We start from the raw sequence: 21,088 nt of genomic DNA on the forward strand, positions 1-21,088 counted from the left end.
CTTTTCTCCCCTGTGCAATCACACACGACTTGTTCAGGCTCATTAAAAAAAATAAGTACCAAAATGTTGGTTTGGGAAGCAACCCAATACTTAAGCTTGTTATTAAGCTGTAGGTTTTTTTCACATCTTTTGCAGTATTTCACAGTTGAAATGCTCTTAAAACCGTTGTGTAATACAATTGTAGGTAGTGTTTGTAGGTGTAATTTTGAAGACTAAAGAAAAGCTTAAGAAAAAGAATCAATGCTTCTTTTCAGATTTCTCAAGCTGTATCTGGTATTTATATTTTTTTTTTGCTTTTTTTTCGACAGAAATACACTCTAATACATAGATGCCTATGTATCAGTTTTGAAAGCCTGTTTTACAGTTCATTCTATTTCTTACCAGGAAAGGAAACAGTAACTGTTCTGACAAAATCATTTATCCAAATATCCTTACTAGGGATATGTCTGACAAAGCACTAAGTTTTCAAGAAAGAGTGAACAGAATAAGTAGAAGAAACATCTAACCAATAAGGGGCTTGATAGCATATACAGTATCATCAAAGTGAAAATGCAAGCAAAAAAAAGTTTGCCAAATAAGAGCTGTTTGTAATATGTTTTCTGCTTCTTCCCCCCTGCCCCTGGCAGTTTACCACAGAGCAACAGTAGTCAACACAGAATTCATGAGCAAAATATCAAGCGCATAACCTAGGGCCATAGCAACACCAAACGAAATACACATTTGTGCAAGAAAAAGTAAGAAAACTCAGAGCTGCTCAAATAAAGTGTTATCCCCGTATAGTTCTATGTGAACACTCTCCAATAACAAGTAAGAGGACTAATATTTCACTGCTTTGTAGATTTGTGGGGTTCTCTGTGGATCTTTGGTACAAAGTTGCACACTACTGGCCACCTCTCTTGAATACTGAGAAGACAGTCAAGAAGACCGGCAGTAAGCACAAAGAAATTCTACTGAAAGTACTATAAAAACCTGATTACATCAAATTCATCAATTACAGGAAGGTGACCAATAGATGTAGATCTGCTTGGCTGATTAACGATGGGGTAGGCAAAAGGAACGGAAAAGGGGAAAACAAGAAGCCTAAGGAAGCTGAAACCTTCACAATTACCTTTGGACAATGCTGTGATATTTATGTACTGCTTTGGGTAAAAAGGGAGCACCTAAGGATGTACTCAGTTGAATTCCTCCATGTCCCTATGGATGAATCCAACAGTACCCTGTGGTACCCTAAGCTACAGTCCCTCCCCTTCCTCCTCACACATCCATTTCTTCTTAGAAACTGCCCTCCATTTACACATGTGAGGGATAAAATTTGGGGAAGGGAGGAAGAGGGCCTTATGATACTGGACAACAGATAAAGCAGCAGGAAAAGAGTAATCAAACCAACCTTGGTAGCTTCCATGATGATTTTGTTGATTTTCTCTTTGTCCAAACCTTGCATTCCAGCTTTGTTATCATTAAGGCCCATTCTAAGTAGAACTCCATCACTGCAAGAGCTGTTACCAACTTTTTTCATTTCATCCATAGTACTTCTTGAAAACAAGTACCTCTTTTAAGACTTAATACCTGAAAAAAAGAATTTAATTCATATATGTGTTTCTAAGTTCCAGCTGAACAATACAAAAAAAATACAGAATTCATTTGCTACATTTACTGAATAAGCATTTTATACATATTCAGAAAACAACATAACTATCACAAATATGAAGACTTGCATTCCTGTAGAGTAACTGACCTGCCACATTCACCACATAAAGCCACCTGTAACTCTATCAGTGTTTGGAGACAGTAAGATTTTACTTCTCTGTTAACTTAAAAACATACTCTTTTAAAAGCTCCCTTACAGAAGTAATTGAGCACCACCATCTTCAGGTAAAGGCTAGTACCTTACACATGCACATGAGATTTGTGCCTCTATGTTATCCTGTCAGATGAAATAATACTGCCTTAAACACAAAATACTGCTCACTAGATTACCACATTAAAAGAAAAGAAATCGAATAATTTTTAAACGGCAGAAGACCATTGTTCATTTAGTCCTCATTCCTACTTGAGACAAGCCACAGAATCTTTCTCAGTAATTTCTAGCTCAAATTCAAAACTTTTGTTTGTGTTAAAGCTCATCTTCTAGAAACAGATGTGTTCAATTAAAAGTTTTGAATAAAACCCTATTGTTTAATTCAGGATAAAATTCATGCATTCTTTTTTTCCATTAATTTGTAGAGTCATGGTATCCAACTAATAGAATTTAACAAGCCTTTACTACTCAATTACTGCCATCAGTAATTTCTTATACATGCAAGTACTTCTGATATGTGAACTCTTGACATCTTCCCTTGTTGCTTATGGAAAGTAAATAGCTAAATCCTTCGACAGGCTCTAATTATATGATAAATTGCCTAGATATTAAATTGATCTTAAAAAACTAATGAAAGCAAATTATACTCTCTGCAGCATGAACCTGTGGTCTTATTTTTGGCAGATTAAAACAAGCAGAACCTAAGTGTGATACTGGCATAAATTACTTAACATGTATTATTACTGGTAAAGCATACAGGAAGAATTTCTTCCTACCCAATGTGGCTGACTCATAAACCACTTCAGCCTTACTCTCATGCAGGAAGCACATTTACTCCTAAATCTTCTGTTCAAGCTGCTCCCTGCAACAGGAGCCCTTGCTGTTTGGAGGAGCCACATCCTGTCAGGCACATACAGCAGCTCTATTAAACAACCACAAATTACACAAATCTAAGTGTGTTACATTTTTTCTTTAAATGCCGCTTTTCCACTCCAGGACTTAAGTGGGCCTCATTAGCAACCAAACTGAAGAAGGTCATTATGTATTTTTGCATTTAGAGATGAATTTTTGCTATTAAAGAACCACATGGGTGACTTTTTAAAATTAGTGGTGCCATTGTTCATATTTTCCTGAAGATCTTCTCCTGAAACACGCTAGCCAACTGAAGTCAAGATATTAAAGAAAGCCATCTTAAAAAAAAAGTTCTGACAAAAATACCTCGATTTTAATCGTATTCTATTAATTCAGATTATTATTTATGATGTCTTCCAAAGATGCAAGATCAGGTAAGTAATGTTGTGTTTATCTCCAGCTTGTTGTATTTCAAAGAACAGAAGGTAATGTAGACACCAGAACTCCTCTTGACCCTTTAGCAGCACTTGAGCTACTATAACGGCAACTAGGAATGGGAGCGGCTTCATAGCTCTTAGGTGTATCTATATCAAATAAAAGACCATGAAGATGAAAATTTTCATACATTTTTCACTTACAGTAGGACAATCTCTTACAGTTAACATACACATTTACCAGAACAGGTTTGCTAGACTTCAGTGAAAGGTAAAAGCACTGCATCCCACACAGCATTCCAAGTTTCATCTCAAGCTCATGAGCACCCCTGTATCAATAAGCTCCAGAACAATTCCATTGTTACTGGCAATCTCTGGTAAGTAACAGGCACAATTCCCAATAAATACTTTCTTCAAGGTAAATGCTTCTCCACTATTCCCCTTGGTTCTTCTATCACTTCTTCCCTTCAAGAAGCTGGAATGAATACAAGATTGCTTCCATTTCCTATTCCAGTGTTTGCAATATTTTTAGCTGTTCCTTATTCCTGAAAGTGTCTTTGTCCCTAGCATATACAAATCTTTCCCCTCTCCTCATTCAGACCACTCTTAAAGGCTCAGTTTTATAGCAGAGGCTTTAAACACTAATTCATGCCAGTCAAAAGCCTTCTCTATCACACTGTTATATATCCAGCATGAAAAAAATTACCCTGATACCAGTGATGGAAAAAATAATTGTCTTTAAAAAGTCTCATGAATGGTGGTCTCCTGATGTGTTTTATCTTTTCAGCTTCTTGTGTGGAACAAAATACATTGCTAGTATCAGATGATAAAGTGTATAAATATCAAATAATAACTTAATTTGAATTAAGAAGAAAACATTAATTTGAGGACATGACGTTAGTTCTCCACGAAAGCTTAAAGGCGTACAGAAGCAAAAACATGATTAACAACTGATACAATTTTCAGCCACTTAACATGAACAGAACCTAAAGATTATCTTGGTTTCAGATTACCAGGTCTGAAAAAAATATGTAAAATATTTAGCATAGTGAAATGAATCACAAAAGCAACAATAAGACAACATATACAGCACTGTCAGATAAAACCAGTGGATCATCTGCTATAGACATAATGAAAATGGAAAACACACAGTCTGACACACTGTAAAATGTGAACAAAATGTCAGTGTAGAAACTGGTAAGGACAAGTAGTAACTGTTCTTAATGGAAAATTGACCTAGAGAAAATATTTAGCTTGTGGCAACGCAAACTTATAAAATTTTTGCTAAAACAACTTGGAAAAAGTGGGTAAAGGTTTAGAGTCTAATGAAATACTAACTCAGCCTAGGCAAGGAGTGGCATATTTTTGTCACCTCAAGAAGCTGCTGCAAGACTGAGCTGTTTCCTCTAACAGAACACGTTAAAATCTCTCTCAGCATCATACTTAGTAAGCAGGGTGTGAAATCAGAGAACTCTGTGAAGGCAGTCTACAATTAAATACTATCCTACTATTCCTGTGATTTGGGAAGGGGGAAAGGGAGCAGGACAATCATCTACAAGGGGAGGAGGTAGCTTTCCAATTGCTTCTGGAAGGACTTCTAGAAGTAAAGAGGAAGACGCTGGCAGTGGATGCCAACAGTTAATGCAAAACAAAAAAGTGGAGAGGAACGACAGAACAGCAGTACTGTGTAGAAAACTTTGTTAGTAACCTGGGATGCTTATAAGTGGAAAAAGACCACTAATAAAACCCCAATCAAGCTCTTCTGGGAGCAGGCACAGAAACTCAACTGAACCAGTCAGACAGCATTATACAGTATATGAAAGCATCAAGACACTGAAACAGCAGGAAAATCAGAACAACAATTTAATTTCAAGAGCCTCTACCTTTATTCAAATTTAGCATATTTTTGGACAGTTGACTGAACCAGCCTGAAGGCAATAGCTTCTGTTTGATCCTGTGCCGCTCTTCCAGCCCATCTTCACTAAAAATCCTCCAATACCAGCAAGAGAAACCCTGTGTGTTGTATGAAAACTTAAATGCCTTCATATTATTATTGTCATGTAATAAAATAATACATAAGATTAAAAATATTTCTAAGAATACTCAGTTCAGTGGACACAGTGTTACTATGCAGGTTATTAACACTTCCAAAGTATGTTAACAGTTTGCCTTTTATTGATAGTGTTAACAACTTATTGCGAAGAAATATTAGGACTGGAGAATGATATCAGTATGGAAAAGCTTGAAAAAGAATTTATTCACATACTAAATTATGATTTGATGCATGTAAATTGTGTACCAGTCCTCATAAAGAAAATAAAATTCTGACATCTTTGCTATCGCGGATGCTCATGCCAATAGTCAGATGCAAAGAAGTTACTAAGATACACAACTGCCTACTCCCCCCAGAGCTCAAAAGCCAAAGTAGGAATCAAGACATATGTGTCAGATGTAAAGGACCATTTTTTACATCCCAATTGCCCTGAGAAAATCTCCACAGTGTGTAAATAAATACCAATGTTGCAAATAGCAACACAACTATTAAAGACTCCTTTCTATACGATTTTTTAATTATTATTTTTAGGGTGGCTAAAACAAGGATCTAAATAAAATAGTTTCTTTAATTTCTGTAAAACTCATAAAAGCCTCCAGTAATATTTCATAAAAATCTCACACCTCAATTATTGTAGTATGAGCCCAAAATAAACTTCCTATTTTCCCTCAATTAAAATGTTTTAGTGATTCCTTTACTTTAACTCTTCTGTTCTTACTTTAGCAAGAACAAAACAAAATTATAACAGCTAACTTCCTGTACAAATGTAGAGACTGGATGAAAGAATAGCTTCAGGAATCCTGTCATTACATAGAATGCATCAGAAGTAAATCGGTACTATCCTTAATTTCAATGACAAGGTCAAGATGTTAATAGGAGTTCTGTAAAAGCACTGTAAGCACAATAAAGAATTAACAAAGTTAGGACTGGACATGGCACTTAGTGCCATGGTCAGTTGACATGGTGGTGTCAGGGCAATGGTTGGACTCAAGTGATCCCAGAGGTCTCATCCAACCTGATTGATTCTGTGATTCTGTGTGACCTCATCCAGTTCTGACCACACAGGATCACTTCTCAGGCTTTTGGCTAAAATCACGTGTGGTGTAGTACAGATCAGTCTATGTTCAAAAGATAAATGTCTCTGAAGATAGTACTATACCAAAAACATCAAAGAGAAGAAAAAGACAGAATAAGCTACCTTCCAAATATCAATATATACACACGAAATCCTTGGTCTTTTATTTTTCTCATGAAAACTTTACAAATGATCCATTATCAAATACAACTTAAGTCTGGAGCACTCAGGGCAAGTGTGTGATGGAAAAATTTCTTCCATAAAACAATTATTAAAATAATCACATCCATGTAGAAGATAGTTGTGAATAATATGAAACTCCTAGAATACTTCATAAATGTTCCTAAGATCCTTAAAAGTCAAATATGAAATACCCAGCTTTAACACATCTTCGGTAAAAGGGCAATTCAGTAGTTTAAGACTTTAAGAGAGGCAATTTCAGTGACTTCAAACAATACACTTGTCATAAAACTTTGCTGGGCCACCACCTCATCATAATACACACTTAAGCCAACCCAAAAACCTCAAAAGCCGAGTCAAGCAACATGAACGAAAACAAGCAAGCTGGATAAGCTGTTTCCCTAGTGAGAATGCTACCAAAAAAAAGACACTAATAACAATTCTTTGCTGTCACTTGCTTTTTTATTGAGATGGAATTAAGCTTGGTGTTGTAAGCAACTTCCTTTACCAAAAATGCTAAACTAATGAGTACTTACTGTTCTAGATCTCAGAACAATTCATATTCACATATTTCCAAAAACTTTCTGTTTATATAAATGTAAAATATAAAATATAACCCAAAGAAGTAATGTAGAAAGTTATATACATACTGAATCAAAGGGTAAGAAATCAAGTCTTTTTAAAAAAAACAACCAACCAAACAAACAAAACACCAACCTAATGAAAATTGTTTTGACAAGAGATGTGGAAAGCTGTTAAACTCCACTGTAAGTGAATGGGGATACTCTTGGACAGAAACGAAAATCGTTTTTACCAAAGACTATACTTCACAAGTAAGAATGAAATGCTTTATCTACTTCATTACTTTTTGCCAAGCATTGAAGAATATTTGAAGAATAAAGAATTGAAGAGTGAATGCAGAACAAACAAGCCAAGCAGACTGATTCAGAAGTAACTCTCAATTCCAACCTTTCAAATGTCTCCCTTGCACTAGAAATTATTACAACTGGAAACCACATCACAGGCCACCTCAAAACAAAGCCTCTGGGTACTACCGAAACAATACTATAAGAAATAAAAGAGACTTACGAGACCTTCCCAATAAGACCACAACTCATCTAAATCAATATTTTTAATGGATACCACTTTGTTTTCACTCCAATCGCTAATTAAGATTTAACTGGTGGCCACGTAGCTACACTTCCTATTCCACTCACTGCACAGAAGTACCTTATTCTAGGCTGTGCATGCAACTGTTTAAGTCACCATCGTTAAAGAACTAAAACACAGCTAGCCCACCTTGGTACAGAAATTCATGTATCAATACACAGGCCATTTGAACAATGGTTTTCCCACAAACGCACTGCTTTATTTCTTGAATTTCTAAGACAAGAACAAAAATACATTCAACAAACTAGGAAAATCCAACCCCGCTAGAATATTTTTAACATTTCTGATATTTAAAAGGTTACACTACAAACTCCAGTATTGCATTTGATTTCATACTACTTGATTCATCCATTACTTGGGTAAGGATTTTATCCCAAAACAGTAAACTTTACTTTACATACTTTACAACAAGAAATGCACCTGTCTTTTCTGAGTATTCATTTGGCAAGGAAACACTCTGGCTGATGGCATCAAATTTAATAAACTCCTTAACTCTCATTCCTTTGTAAAAACATGTTCCTCTGATAATGATTTAAGTATCAGCTGCTCTAAAGTCTCTCCTTCTCAGCAGGATAAGCCACCAACAGAGACATACGCCAGCAAGTACATCAGACTGTCCTTCTGAAGAACTGTGCTCAATTCTTTTCAGTCACAGGAGGTTTGATACTTACTAGAGCCCTGGTTTCCAAGTAGCCCTGAGAAGAGAACTCCTGTCAGTTTTAATCCTGTAGTGATTTACAAGAAAAGAACTGTCAGGAGGAACTGCACAACAGTGTTATGAGCATTTAATATACACAGTCTTAACCACCCAGGTTCCCTACTACTGCACTCAAAACTGCTACTGTTTCACTATTCTTTCTCTCAATACTTGACAAAATCTAGTTCCCTAGAAAACAGAATCTTCTAAATATGCAAGTATTTTTACAAATGTAATCAGCCAAGGTACATGATAAATTAATACTGAACAGAAAACCAGGCCAGGATTTGCAGAAGTGAAAACCCCAAGCACGTAAACTGACACAGCTGAATGGGATTATTTTTTAAGTAGCAGCTGACTCAGCATTTTACAAAACCATGGATCCCATACAACCACCCAGAACTAGCCTTCAAAAAACAAAGCCCTAGAATTATGTCTTTTCTGAACTCACTGGCTTTAAGATATAACAAATTACAGACAATTAAATCATTTTCAAAAGTAAACAAGTCACACTGCAAAGTAAAGAGATAATAGAGACTGCTTCTGACAATGAAAACACATATTTTACAGCATTCATCAAAACATTTGAATAATTCTTCACTTATGTGAAGAGCAACTCAAGTGAAATAAGTGGAATACTCATCCCCTATTAAGTTCTGGGAGGCAAGATGCAGCACAATTCTGTTGTAAATCCTGCTTTCAGCTTCCCTGTCTAAAAAACCTCAGGTCTTTAAAAATTCAAGTGTTTTCACAGGGCAAAGAACTGCGATATCTTCTTCTGTCTCTATTCAGCATTTCACAATACCCTTTAAACTGAAAGATTTATCTCAAATTTCTAACCAAGTTTTCCTAGTACTTCTAAATTACTACAAACGTTATAGCAATTTAATCTATAAAGAAAATAATGAAGGAACTAAACTATTATTAACAACTTTCATCAGTTAAAACTACACCAGAAGTGGTGTAGTTACCTGCAACCTTGGTTCTACAGATATGTGTTTATTTCCAATGCATTAATAAATAGCAGTAATCTTCTGTTTGTTTTACTTAGAAGAAAAACTCTAATACAGTGATTCACAGAGACAATTGTGTTAGAAAAAATTGTCTCAATCATTTGTATCTCAGAACCTATACTATTAGGCAGTATGCTGCAGCCTAAACAAAGCTCCTTGAAGGATCCTCTTAAGAAAAATAGTCTTAAATTTAAGAACAAATACAACCATGAGCATGAACATATCAGAAAATGTTTATACACTAGTGGTGAATGAGTTATAATAACATACAATAAATATACTAAAACAGAAGGTACTATAGTGGAAATAAAAGATATAAAAAGGGAGAAGAAAAATAGTAGATATTTATAAAGTTAGCCACTTTATGTTTATGGCTGACATCTTTAGAAGTAAAACTCAAAAAACTATTTTTGCATTACAAGTAGTATGTCAGCAATACAGGACAACAGTTATCTGTTCCACTATTCTAACAAACGTGATGACTATCTCCAGTCAAAACAATAATGTGTAAACTACTCGCAATCTCTAAGGCACTAGAAGGGGTACAGACTGAGTACTGCAACTTGCAATGAAAGAACAAACACAACAATTAAACGCAAAATAAAGGTCCAGTGGAAAAGTCATAGAAGGAGGCAGAAATGAGTGGTCTACATCAGCATTATCAGTTCGGTCACCTTCATTTCCCACACTTTGGTTTGCATCCCAGATTGGTGTCTGAGCAGACAAACCAGACTCCTTTCAAATTAAACTAAACTGGAAGACTGTGCTTTCAGAGCACATCTGACATATTACGATTGCTAACACAGGTGCCCCCTATGGGACCAGACTAGTGCTAGTCCCACCTCTCAAAGCTTATATAAGATGAACTTAAGGGCCTCAGCACCAAATCTTTCCTTTACAAACCAAGTCCCACTGCACCACATTCTTTCTAATGGATATACGGCCTGATTCCATTAAGAGTAACAGACAGCAAGTTATATACAAAAAAGATGGTCAGAATATTAGAGTCAATTTACATAAGGTATTTGCAATCTCAGTACACCTTTTGGAAGAACATAAGCTGGTGATGTTACGGAAAAAATAAGACATATTAGGAGGATGTGGCAGATGTAAAAAAACTCTGTTAGTTAGCACAGACAAAGCATTATATGAAAATCTGAAAAGGCAAACCTCTTATCATCCAGTATTTATTCATTTAAAGTTTGGTTATAAAATATTAGCTAAATAAATAATTAAACAAATATTCTCTCTAACAAAGATTAATATGTTTGTTAAACAACCTGAAAGAATATCTACCCATAGCATTTTTAAATTTTAACACCCATTTGAGTCAATCTATATTCTGGAGTGAAAACAAAAAGAAAAAAAAAGCTACTTCTGCAACTACGTGAATAGTCCTAGTCGAAAAGTATGACAGCACATGGCTATGTAGTACACATCACTGCCACTACAAAAAGGATTTGTTCAGACATGTCTCTTCACCTCCAGCTCTAGAACAGGACAGAGAAAGAAGTTAATTCAGAGTTTATCAGGGAACACACGACAGGCTTTACAGGTGATATCACTTAACTTCATCAACATACTGCAGAGAAGAACTGTAAATTAGTCTCACACGTAACAATATGTATAAAACTCAGCCCCTCTGCATGCTTAACAAGATGCAGTACATTGCAATCGACACTATGAAAAAAAAATCTTGTTTTTTTTTCCAAACAGCTGGTGAATCAAAGAACATCGTTTCTCAACAACATTTTATATATTAGAAAATTGTCTAAAATAGCACCCACAGTAGACTCATATAAAAATTTTTCTGTGCATTCCAGTGATTACACAAGTATTAAGATGTCTGTGACTGTTCTTTATTTCTAACTGTTTAGGGCAATGATACTGCTTTATCACTCACTCTTAGTGCTGCATTCATTGTAAATATCTTTATACCAGAGACTTTGAGCTGGTACTATTATTTAACTTTCAGCTGCTACATATATAGAGAATGCATATAAATAGCTATGTCAATGCTAAGAGCTCTTTCCCAAAAACAACAAACCCTCCATGGAAACTTTCAAGCAGCATAACATGGAAAAACTACACAACGATTTGTCATAAGGAAAAAATACAATTCTGACATGTCATGTCAGAAAAAATACAATTATACAGCATTGCTCTTGCGATGTAACCAGAAGTGTGTGTTCCAAAACTAAAGTTTCCTCAACCAACACTATTTAACACACCTTTTTTCCCCCCAAGAAATCATGAGAAAGGAGATGAGCCAGCACAAATCTTTCCCAACCCCCTACATCTACTCATAAATTGTGAAGTGACACATTCAACCACCTTTTTTTTCCCTTTCTGCAAATATTTCTCCACCCATAAATATCTGCAAGTACACATATCTCAAGCGTAAGTCTGAAGAAAAAACATTACCGTTTCGTTCCCTAAACGGCAAAAATATTAGGCAAATAAAAGACGGGACACTGCTACCTCGCAGCCGAGGCAGACTGCTGACCGCTCCGCTCAGTGCACAGCTCTGGGAGCAGCCGCTGAAGCAGAACGAAAGCGGGCGCCGCAGGGGTGCCCCGTGGGCCGGGGAGGACCGTGCTGCCGAGCCCACCCGCGGCCGCACAGCGCGGCTACTTGGCACGCCGCGCCTAACCGCGATCACCGCCGCCCGCAGGGCGAGGGGCTCAGCGGCCTCTTCACCACGAGGCCCCGGGGAGCGCCGCAGGTGCCCGCCAGCTCCGCACGGTCAGCAGAGACCTGTTACCTGCGGCGGAACAGCCTGCCCTCCCCTCACGACTCACCCGGGAGCCGGCAGCACCTCCCACCCCTTCCTGCGGCCTCCGCAGCCACCATTTTTGTTAAGGGAAAGGTTTGGCGCTCACCCGCCGAGTCCCGCCGGTTTGAGGCGGGGAAGACGGGGCCGTATCTCTCACGCTAGAAAGCAGTGCCGGAGAGACACTTCACCTCACTAAAGAAAGAGCTATCCCTCACCCCACAGAAAATAAAGCAAACATCGCACTAAGCAGCACCGCTGCCCTCGGTCGGCGGCGGTAGGAGCGAAGTTCGCCACCTCATCGGGGGTACACAGGCGAAATCTGCCGTGGCGCTACAGAAACGACGAATCCAAGATGGCGGCCACCCGCTGACAGGAGGGAGAACGGCCGCTGCGGCGGACTACAGCTCCCAGCGCACCGTGCTGCACCAGCGGGTACCAGAGACTACCCTTCCCGAGAGGCAACGGTAGCCGGTCTTACGGCAGCGCGTGGAAGACTCCAACTCCCGTCAGGCGCCATAAGGCCCGGCCGGCGGGGCTAGGAGGGAGGGCGTGGGGCGGGGCTGGTAAATAGTGGCACAGAGCACCCCCCTCGCGTAAGATGGCGGCGGTGGCGGGGGCGGTGGAGCTGTGAGCGGAGTAGGCGGACACGCGCTCGCCCCTCCTTCCCTCGCCACCTCTGTGTTGTGGCTCTTGCCGTGGACGGGGGCAGCGGGGATACGGTGGGGGGGAAGCCCGAGCCTACGTGCCTCGGCGCCGGCCCGTTGCTGCCAGGGGCCGGCGGCGCTGGTGGCACCCGCGGGCGCGGAGTGGTGCCGCTCAAGTAGGCTGTGCCGCTCCCATCCCTTTGGCAGGAGGAGGCTGAGGCTGCTGTGGGCGGGGGCTGGTTTAGCTCTTCCCTGCTCGGCGGTGGCTGCAGCTTGGGTCTCCATGTCGGACAACCAGAGCTGGAATTCCTCCGGCTCCGAGGAGGACCCCGAGACCGAGCTCGGGCTGCCTGTTGAGCTCTGCGGGGTGCTCAGCAAGGTAAGCCGCCTCTACCCGTCCCCGCGGCCTCTCGGTTCCCCTCTCCGTACTCCGGCCCCACCCGCTTTGTGGCTGGCCGAGGGTTGTCAGCGCCGTCCGCCTGTCTCCTGCCCACTCCGGAGGATCAGGCCGAGGCGCTCGGCGCCGGTGGAGGGGCCTGGTAGGGGGGCTGGGAGGCTCAGCGGCTGTGGCACGGCTGGGTGAGCCGCCACCTGACGGCGGGGAGCCTGCCAGGCAGCCGCTGCGCCGCCTGGCGCCAGCCGCCCGCGCCCCCTCCCTCAGCCGCGGGCACCGGCACATACCCGCCGCTGGGCCCCCCGGCTCTGCGCAGCTGCCCCCCGCCCCTTCCCACCCCGGGAGGAAGCCCTTCTTTGGGGGAGAGCCGCGGGCGGCTGGGGGGCGCGTCGTTGCCACTCGGCCGGGGGTCCGTGCCGCCCTTTGCCCCCGCCCCGAGCCCCCTGGCAGCCCGGCGTGAGGTTCTGGGGAGCCGGGCCCGGGCGGAGGCGGTGGGGTGCGTCGGCGGAGGGCGTCTCCCCCGCGCCTTGGGCTTCTGGCCGGAGCCGGCGGCGGGCCCGGGTGCGGGCTGGGACTGCAGCACCCCGCTGGCCTCCGTGCGAGCTCCCGAAGGCAGGCGCAGCCCGTGGTCCCTCCCCGGGAGGGGGCACCGGTACAGGAAGGGCACGGCCTCTAGTCCAAGTGTCAAAACAAGGCAATAAAATACTTCTGCAACACGAGATAGGGGAGGTGGGGAAGAGCGGAAGGAAAATGGCACTAGAGCTTGTTTTCCCTTTTAAAAATAAACATAATTTTTTTCTTTTTTTATAACTGAAAATAACTTGCAAGTATGTGTTGGGTAATACTGGGAAATTTTATTTTTAGGAGTACTTTGAAGTTGGGTATTGAGTTACTAAGTTTGCACACAGATTTTTTTCTTTTTTATTACAGAAACTACCTTCAGAATAACGTTGAAATATCTTTAGAATTAAAGCGCTATGTTTTGAATTTTTTTCCTGCCCTACATGATACGGCTGGACACCACCCGGAATGAGAGGCACAGGTCACAGGATAGAGAGATCATAAACTGTCCGAGGATGCTGAGAAAACAGCCATAACAGAGCTAGGACTGTGCTTTTTGTGAGGGATTTGGTGAACTCTGTCCAGCCTGAAGATGTTTCTGACCCCAGAGATGAGAGGAATGGTTAGGAGGAAAGAAGGGTCTCGGCTTTCATTTGTAAGATCTTGACATCTAATAGTGTATGGGGGAGGAAGAGGATTAGACTGATGTGAGATGTTACAGCAGTTAAAATGTGAGGTTTTGGTTTAGTGTAGTTCTGTTGTTTGGGTTTTTTTTTCCATTGCAAAGTTTTCCTTTGATTATATGTTTCTATCATTAGAAACTTCAGTATTTGTGAGATATAATTGATTTTTATGTTGGCAAATTAAATACTTTATTCAGGTGCTGTTTCTTACTGGTGTAGCAGGTAAAGCCATGGCTTCTGATATTCTGTAGCTTAAGTATGTGCAAACTTTTTATTTTTCTGGATGATTATGCTGAGTGTAGCTGACACAGCCTTTCCTGTGAGAACTGGGGATGTAATCCGAATAGTCAAGTGTAATGAAACCTGTTGCAGTGAACGTGCTTGAGGGATAAGTTTACCTTTTGTTAGTTGATGCCTCAGTAATACTTCGAACAAACTGATTGAAATTAAATGGTAGCATACCAAACTTACTACTAAGGAAATATGTATTTTTAATAACTTATTGTGTATCATTAAATTCTAAAGCGATAAAAGTAGGCTGCAGTTCTGTGTGTGCTTAGTTGTGTTTCATTTGTTCTGCCGTGTGGTAGAGAGAAACTTTGAAGGAAGCAGAGTAATTTGGTAAGAGAAGCTTATTGGAAATACATCCTGCTGGTCTCTTTAAATGTTTCAGAACTCTAGGCTTTTTTCCATTGTATTTCCTGCTAACAATTTTAAGGTGGGTATGAAGAAAGAGCTATAGTGTCAAAGAGTCTTTCTGAAAGCACAAGAATCTAGATGCTTGAAAAAACAGTAGTCTTTTCTTTGCCAAAATCTTACGCCTACCCAGTATACTTCAAGGAGTCTCTTAATTCATGGCACATTTTGATTGCAACAGCAAGTGCAAGATTGACTGCTATATTTGTGTCAAATAACTTTCTTAAAGAAGGAAAGGTGCTTTCCTCCCTGTCCCTTGCTCTTTTGCCCAAAATAACTTTGGACTCTGCCTTTCACATCTGGAAGGAGTTGGGAATATGAGAGATAGGAAAAGAGGAAGGCAGGAAATAATATACCTCCATGACTGCTTGTGCTACCAGTTCATGTACTGAGCACAGCTGAGGCTTTCTTTTAAGAAATACTGACCTTAGGAATTCAATGTATTAAGAGATCAAAAGGGCTTTATCCTTGGAGAGCAAATCAAGGTCTTACCTATGCTTGAAAATTGTTAGGAATTTCTCAGCTATAGAATTTGTTTTCCTTAGACCACCTCTTGTTATTACTAGAGTTAACATGTAGTTATGAGACATGTTGACTAATATGTGTAGTATAATGTGGAAACGAGTCTGTTAGTCAAGTTTATTTCCCCCCCCATTTATATATTACAAAATGATGAATAACAGTTAGACTTAAATCCTGAAAAGAGCTTATTTATCAGAGGTTTTTGTGAAAGAATAGTTATCATCAAAGAAACGCTTGCATGATAAAATTATTTTCTATGATTTTGTTTCCATTTTTATCTAATTTATAATTTTTGCACTGTAATTGAAGACCAAGCACCAGTGTATAGTCAGTTATGAAACCGTCCTGATACTCTATCAGTGTCGTATGATTCTACAAAGCACAGCTGGGAAGATGTTGCAAAGATTAATGACCAGAACTTCTAGTCACTTCTCACTAGATCTCTGTAGGATGAATCCAGGACTTGTTCCTGGAATATTGGGTTTCATTCCATGTGTGAAAGTGGAGTGTGTAGAAAAATGTGAACAGTGAAAGAATGTTTGGATGTCTGCTGATAAGCAAGTATCTTCTTAATGAGAAAGTGGTTAGGAATTAAAACCAAAAGTGATATTTATGGGCAATATTAAATTGATAAAGAGCTGATTCCTCTAGACACTACAATAGTTATATACTGTACTGTGGGATAATAGTGTATTTGTATTCATATGAAGAGAACTAGATACTTTAGTAAAATGATTTTTGTAGAAATGTAACTTTTACATAAAACAAATTATTTCATGTTCCACTTACGTCTGGCTTTTGATCTAACTCAGATTTTAAATCAGCTGGCTAAACTCACCTTAGTGATTAATGTTTGACTTTCCCCTCTTTCCTCAATTTCTGTCTTCAGTATGTTTATTATCTTTAACTGGCCTTGACAATGCAGTTGCAGTCAAGACATGTGTTATCGTATTGTTCATTTGAAACAACTGGGTTTTAGTACCTCTGGGAGTTTGTAAAATTATTTTAGGAGCTCTGAGCAGAATAAAGTTCTCAATTGGGAAGAACTTTTAAAAATAAGTTGCTTTTTCTCCTGGTGCTTGAAAGCCTGAGAAATATCAGCCACACTGTCTTCTATTGTTATTTTTCTGTTAGCTGATCTTTGGAATCTTTTTTTTGCAGTGGACCAACTACATTCATGGGTGGCAGGATCGATGGGTAGTTCTGAAAAGCAACACACTCAGTTATTACAAGTCTGAAGATGAAACAGAGTATGGCTGCAGAGGCTCTATCTGTCTGAGTAAGGCTGTGATTACAGTAAGTGCTATTTATTATTGCCATCTTTTCGTGTTGTGAGGTGTTACATATTTGTAGGCTAATGTCTGATGAAAGCAAACATGAGTATGGCAAACACTATCACGTCATCTATTGTGAAAGTTAGTGGTATCAGTGGAACACTGTGTAGCAGGGCAAGGAGTTCCTAACAAGAAAACAAGCTGTTCTCATTTGTGGCCACAGTAAGCAGCTTTTCACCTCGTGTGTTAGAGGTTTCTGTGGGTAGGGATACAGTTTGCTTCTGGAGGCTGTGAAGTTTTTCCAGGGGTCAGCCTAAGATCCTGGACCAACTTCCCAAAGGAGGTACTATCCGTCACAGTCTTTACACTTTTCACTAGAGAGAGGGGGTAGTAGTTCTTTGTACTTTCTCAACATGACCCTGTAGAACTTCTCCAAAAGAAGATGTTCTACCACGTGCTTCCACCTCTGAACAAGTTAGCGTGTTGCTGTTTTTGTCTAGTGCTAAAGGATCCGGTATTACACTGGTAAGAATAAAGAGCCTACATCTAAATGAAATATCATAAAGATGAATGGGCCTTAGAAGATAAAGAAAAAAGTCTACTTTTTGTGGCTCTCAGATTATGATATATATTAATTATGACTAATGCTTGCCAAAAAGCGTGCTGTAGCTTTTCTGTGTTACTGCTAAATAGTCAATCCAGTTATGTAATTTAGGAAAAAAGTAGCTGGACTTCTGTGTAGCACACAAGTTCCTAGAGTACTGGTGTTTAATCTTACTATTTATGTTCTTATTCCACTGTATGTGGAAAAAAAAAGACTATTGATTACGTCAACTGTATGCATTTTGGAAAAAAAGCTTGTGAAGAAAAAACAGATTTTTATATTTAGATGTCTGACAGGTATTGTAGTCATGTAAAAATTAACACAAATAACCTCATTTATTTTAAAACACTTTTTTAAACTACTTAAACTTTTAAAACTTGCTCAAGATTTGACTTACTCAGGAATATATGGTGCACAACAATAGTCTCTAGGAATTCTGATTTACGTGTACTTTTGGCAGTCTGTAGCAGTACCAGCCTCTGATCAGGACTTCTAAAAAGGTCTCAGGTTGACTAGCAAGAGGCTTAACATGCCAACCAGGCAGAGAGGAAGGTGGTGGCAAGGAGGTGGGCCAAGGAACATCTGGAAGCATGCTGTAGAGCACATCTCAGCAGCCTAGATTCCGGTTGTGGTGTCAGAGTGAGAGGTTATTGTGATGCTGCTGTTACTGCTGGAATGTTTCGGTGCACTGCATTGTGTGAAGGGAAGTTAGTGAGCTCATCTTCTGACTAGGAAGTATGTAACACTGGAACTCTTACAGGTAACTTTTTTCCACTTCTGTCTGGCACTTGTTACGTCTGGTAACTTGGAGTTGAATTGTGGCATTTTTTTCAGTTCCTGAGCTTCTTGAGTACGATGAGAAAGAAACTACAGAGTTGGAGAAAGAATAAAAAGTGAGCACAGCTCTAGAAGTTAATCTGATATTTCAGTTGTTCCATTTTCATTCAGGCTCATGCTTTGTGAGTGGTATTTGGAAGTTTAATTGCTTGGTTGTGGTTTGAGATGGCATCTCTGAAACCCAGTAAGCTCCTGTTAATTATTTCTAACTGCAGTTGAAGTGATTGTCGTGTAAGTGTTAGAGGTTCAGGAATACTATTGGATCATTTCATGTCTCTAGGATATAGAAATTTACTTTTGAAACTGTAATGTGATTATTCTACCTGTTATTTTTTCAGAAGTTATTCCTCTAAGACAGAGTTTTAGCGTGAATGCTTCTGGTTTGATAGTTAGTTGGTAGCAAATTAAATATTTTTTTTTAAACCTGTGTTTTCAATAGAAAATTAATTATGCTCAAAGATAAATGTTTAATATATTCTTCATGAAGTACATAGTTGATCTTTACTTTCATGTCTTTGTGATGTCTTACTAACCACAATCTTACTAGCATGTGTTTAAATGCATAGGAGAACACCAATAGCTGATTAAAAAAGTGTTGAGATGATAATGTGTGAAAACTACTTTTGCTGTCAGTGGAACTTACTCTGTACTGTATATCTTGTGATTGCTTTGGTAGAGAGGGGAAGTCAGGTTTCTTACTGGCTTAATGTTCAGTAGCACTGATTTGATGTAGTTGGGATCTTAATCTTGAATATTTTTCAACAGTCTTTCACTATACTGTAAGTTTAGTTTTCCCTGATCTTGCTGATTCAGTCAGGCATGCTAACTACCTGTCTCCTAATCTCATGTATTTCAGTAAGTTTTCCTTCAGTACAAAGCAGGACATGAATGGTATGAGATTGTCTTGATGACTGTGATGTTTCCTTGTAGGAAAGGGTGATTGGATTTTTCATGAAGCTTTATGTTAGGCACTCAGATTAGGTACGTACATTTGGATTCAAGGGGGAATGTAACGATTTTCTGTGTGTAATTAATGCTATTAGTAGTATAGAATGTCCACGTTTTGTTGAGATATGAGGATAAATTTGGAAAGCTGCTGTCACTGAGTAGTCTTACTGTAATTCTAGCAATGAAGATCAGCCTAATGACGTCATAGTATTAATTGAGTCATGAGTATTGTATTCAGAAAGCTGCAGTTGCTTCTGTTCTTGTTTTATCATTCCTATCACATTGGACAGAGATTGATAGACAGATAATTCTACAGGGATATTTTATAAGACACTCATCCCTCCCCTCTTTAATGAGAGGAAGAGTTGTTAAAATAGCTTCTTCAGGTATTTCATGTGTAGAATTATACTGTCATCCCTCCAAAACAGGTAGGTTCCTGTGACAGTAGTCTTTAATTGAATGAAAAAGATGGGGTCTGGTTGGACTACTTGCTATATTAACCACTGGGACTGAAAAGAGATGATTTTCCTGGAATGGGGGACTAAAGGATGGATATTTATTGTGTACTCGGTGATTACATCAAGTAGTGACCTGTCAAGAACTGACCATGTGAATTTAAGTTATGAGGGAGGACAGTGAAAGTCAATACATGATGCTAACTGATTTGCTTTTAGCCAGATAAGGAAAAACATCTCAGAGGTGTTTAATTGGTTTATAACAGGGTGGAGACTTGAACTCAAGCAAAAATGTGGTCAAGGGATGAGCAGGAATTATGGGTATTATAAAAAGTTCATATAGGCACAGATTTAAGCTTTGTTATATTAATCTAGCCTCAACATCCTACATGACTGCTGTAGTTGGTTGTCAAAGCTAGATGGCATTTGTTAAAGATACTCTTAATTACAGTAAAGCTTTGTCGTTCTTTCATTCCTAAAGTCAAACTTTTAATGGGGACTAATGTGTACAGGATTAGGAGTGAATGTTAACAGCAGTCCTGTAGTGGTGGATCTGTGGGATTCAGCTTTGGAGTTGGAAAATCTAGGGTCTGTTGTTAAAAGAACAAATGGAAACACTCTGTAGAGCTGGAAGTCCAACTTCCAGGCAGACTGGCCTTGTAGCTTATACTCTTTGCCTTGATTACTGTGTCTGTTCTGATAGTGCCGTCGCTGCTTTTGCACAGAGTGACTTGCACTAACTCATGCAGTCACAGCGTGATATATAAAGAATAACGTGGTATGCATAGAATAACTTAAGCTGGAAGGGAACTCTCGAGGTCATCTGCTGTGCCCGGCCGCTTCAGGCAGTCTCACAGAAAGGCCAGCACTAATTTAATCCTGGTGGTAATTTATATTAATAGATTTTCAAACCTGTTTACAAATTCTTAATAATGAAATGCTTCTCTCATGAGTTGTAGGGTTTTTCCAGAAAGGATTTAGCTGGTCGGGATAGCTGTTCTGTGTGGGTCCATATGGAAGATCTTGAAAAATGCTTAAAGAAATGTCACGCTTAATAAAGTTTAAGAATGCTTAAACTCAGCCATGTGTGAACTTTGTATTTTTTGTCACTAGCGCTAACTACCTATACAGGAAGAGTTCCAAAAGCTTATGTTCCAACTCAACCTTCAGCTTTTCTTCAGATAGGATTCATACTTGCCATGTTGTTTTAATCCAGTGGTTGATCTTCATCTTCCTTTCGATGTAGAAAAACTTCTTGATCTCTGATTCGGTGCTTAAACAAGGTGCAATAACTGTGATGCAGTGATTACCTTGGTTTTGGTTATACTGTGATGATGAATACTCATGTCAAAATCTTAATGGAAGTATGCTATTGGTCTTTTTTTTTAGAACACTTTGTTGTTACTGTGTTGTAAAGAAATG

General features: G+C 39.4%; 2 protein-coding genes across 6 annotated transcripts in view; one reads left to right on the forward strand and one right to left on the reverse strand.

The window, feature by feature from the left end:
- The window catches only part of POLK (DNA polymerase kappa), a 35,290-nt gene extending 22,821 nt beyond the window's left edge, over positions 1 to 12,469 (reverse strand). The window contains exons 1-4 of one of the 4 annotated variants that reach the window (XM_068423674.1): positions 12,155 to 12,469; positions 4,968 to 5,097; positions 3,017 to 3,234; positions 1,388 to 1,566 (exon numbers count right to left, since the gene is read on the reverse strand). In XM_068423674.1, coding sequence (XP_068279775.1) covers positions 1,388 to 1,525 — 138 coding nt within the window. In that variant the 5' untranslated portion in view covers positions 1,526 to 1,566; positions 3,017 to 3,234; positions 4,968 to 5,097; positions 12,155 to 12,469. The remainder of the gene's footprint in view (positions 1 to 1,387; positions 1,567 to 3,016; positions 3,235 to 4,967; positions 5,098 to 12,154) is intronic. The other 3 variants (XM_068423676.1, XM_068423678.1, XM_068423677.1) reach the window with 3 other exon arrangements.
- Positions 12,470 to 12,633: 164 nt separating this feature from the next.
- The window catches only part of CERT1 (ceramide transporter 1), a 76,873-nt gene continuing 68,418 nt past the window's right edge, over positions 12,634 to 21,088 (forward strand). For both annotated transcript variants that reach the window (XM_068423351.1, XM_068423352.1), the window contains exons 1-2: positions 12,634 to 13,071; positions 16,710 to 16,844. In XM_068423351.1, the coding sequence (XP_068279452.1) occupies positions 12,976 to 13,071; positions 16,710 to 16,844 (231 nt within the window). In that variant the 5' untranslated portion in view covers positions 12,634 to 12,975. The remainder of the gene's footprint in view (positions 13,072 to 16,709; positions 16,845 to 21,088) is intronic.

This window comes from Nyctibius grandis, chromosome Z (genome assembly GCF_013368605.1).
Source record: "Nyctibius grandis isolate bNycGra1 chromosome Z, bNycGra1.pri, whole genome shotgun sequence".
NCBI lineage: Eukaryota > Metazoa > Chordata > Aves > Nyctibiiformes > Nyctibiidae > Nyctibius > Nyctibius grandis.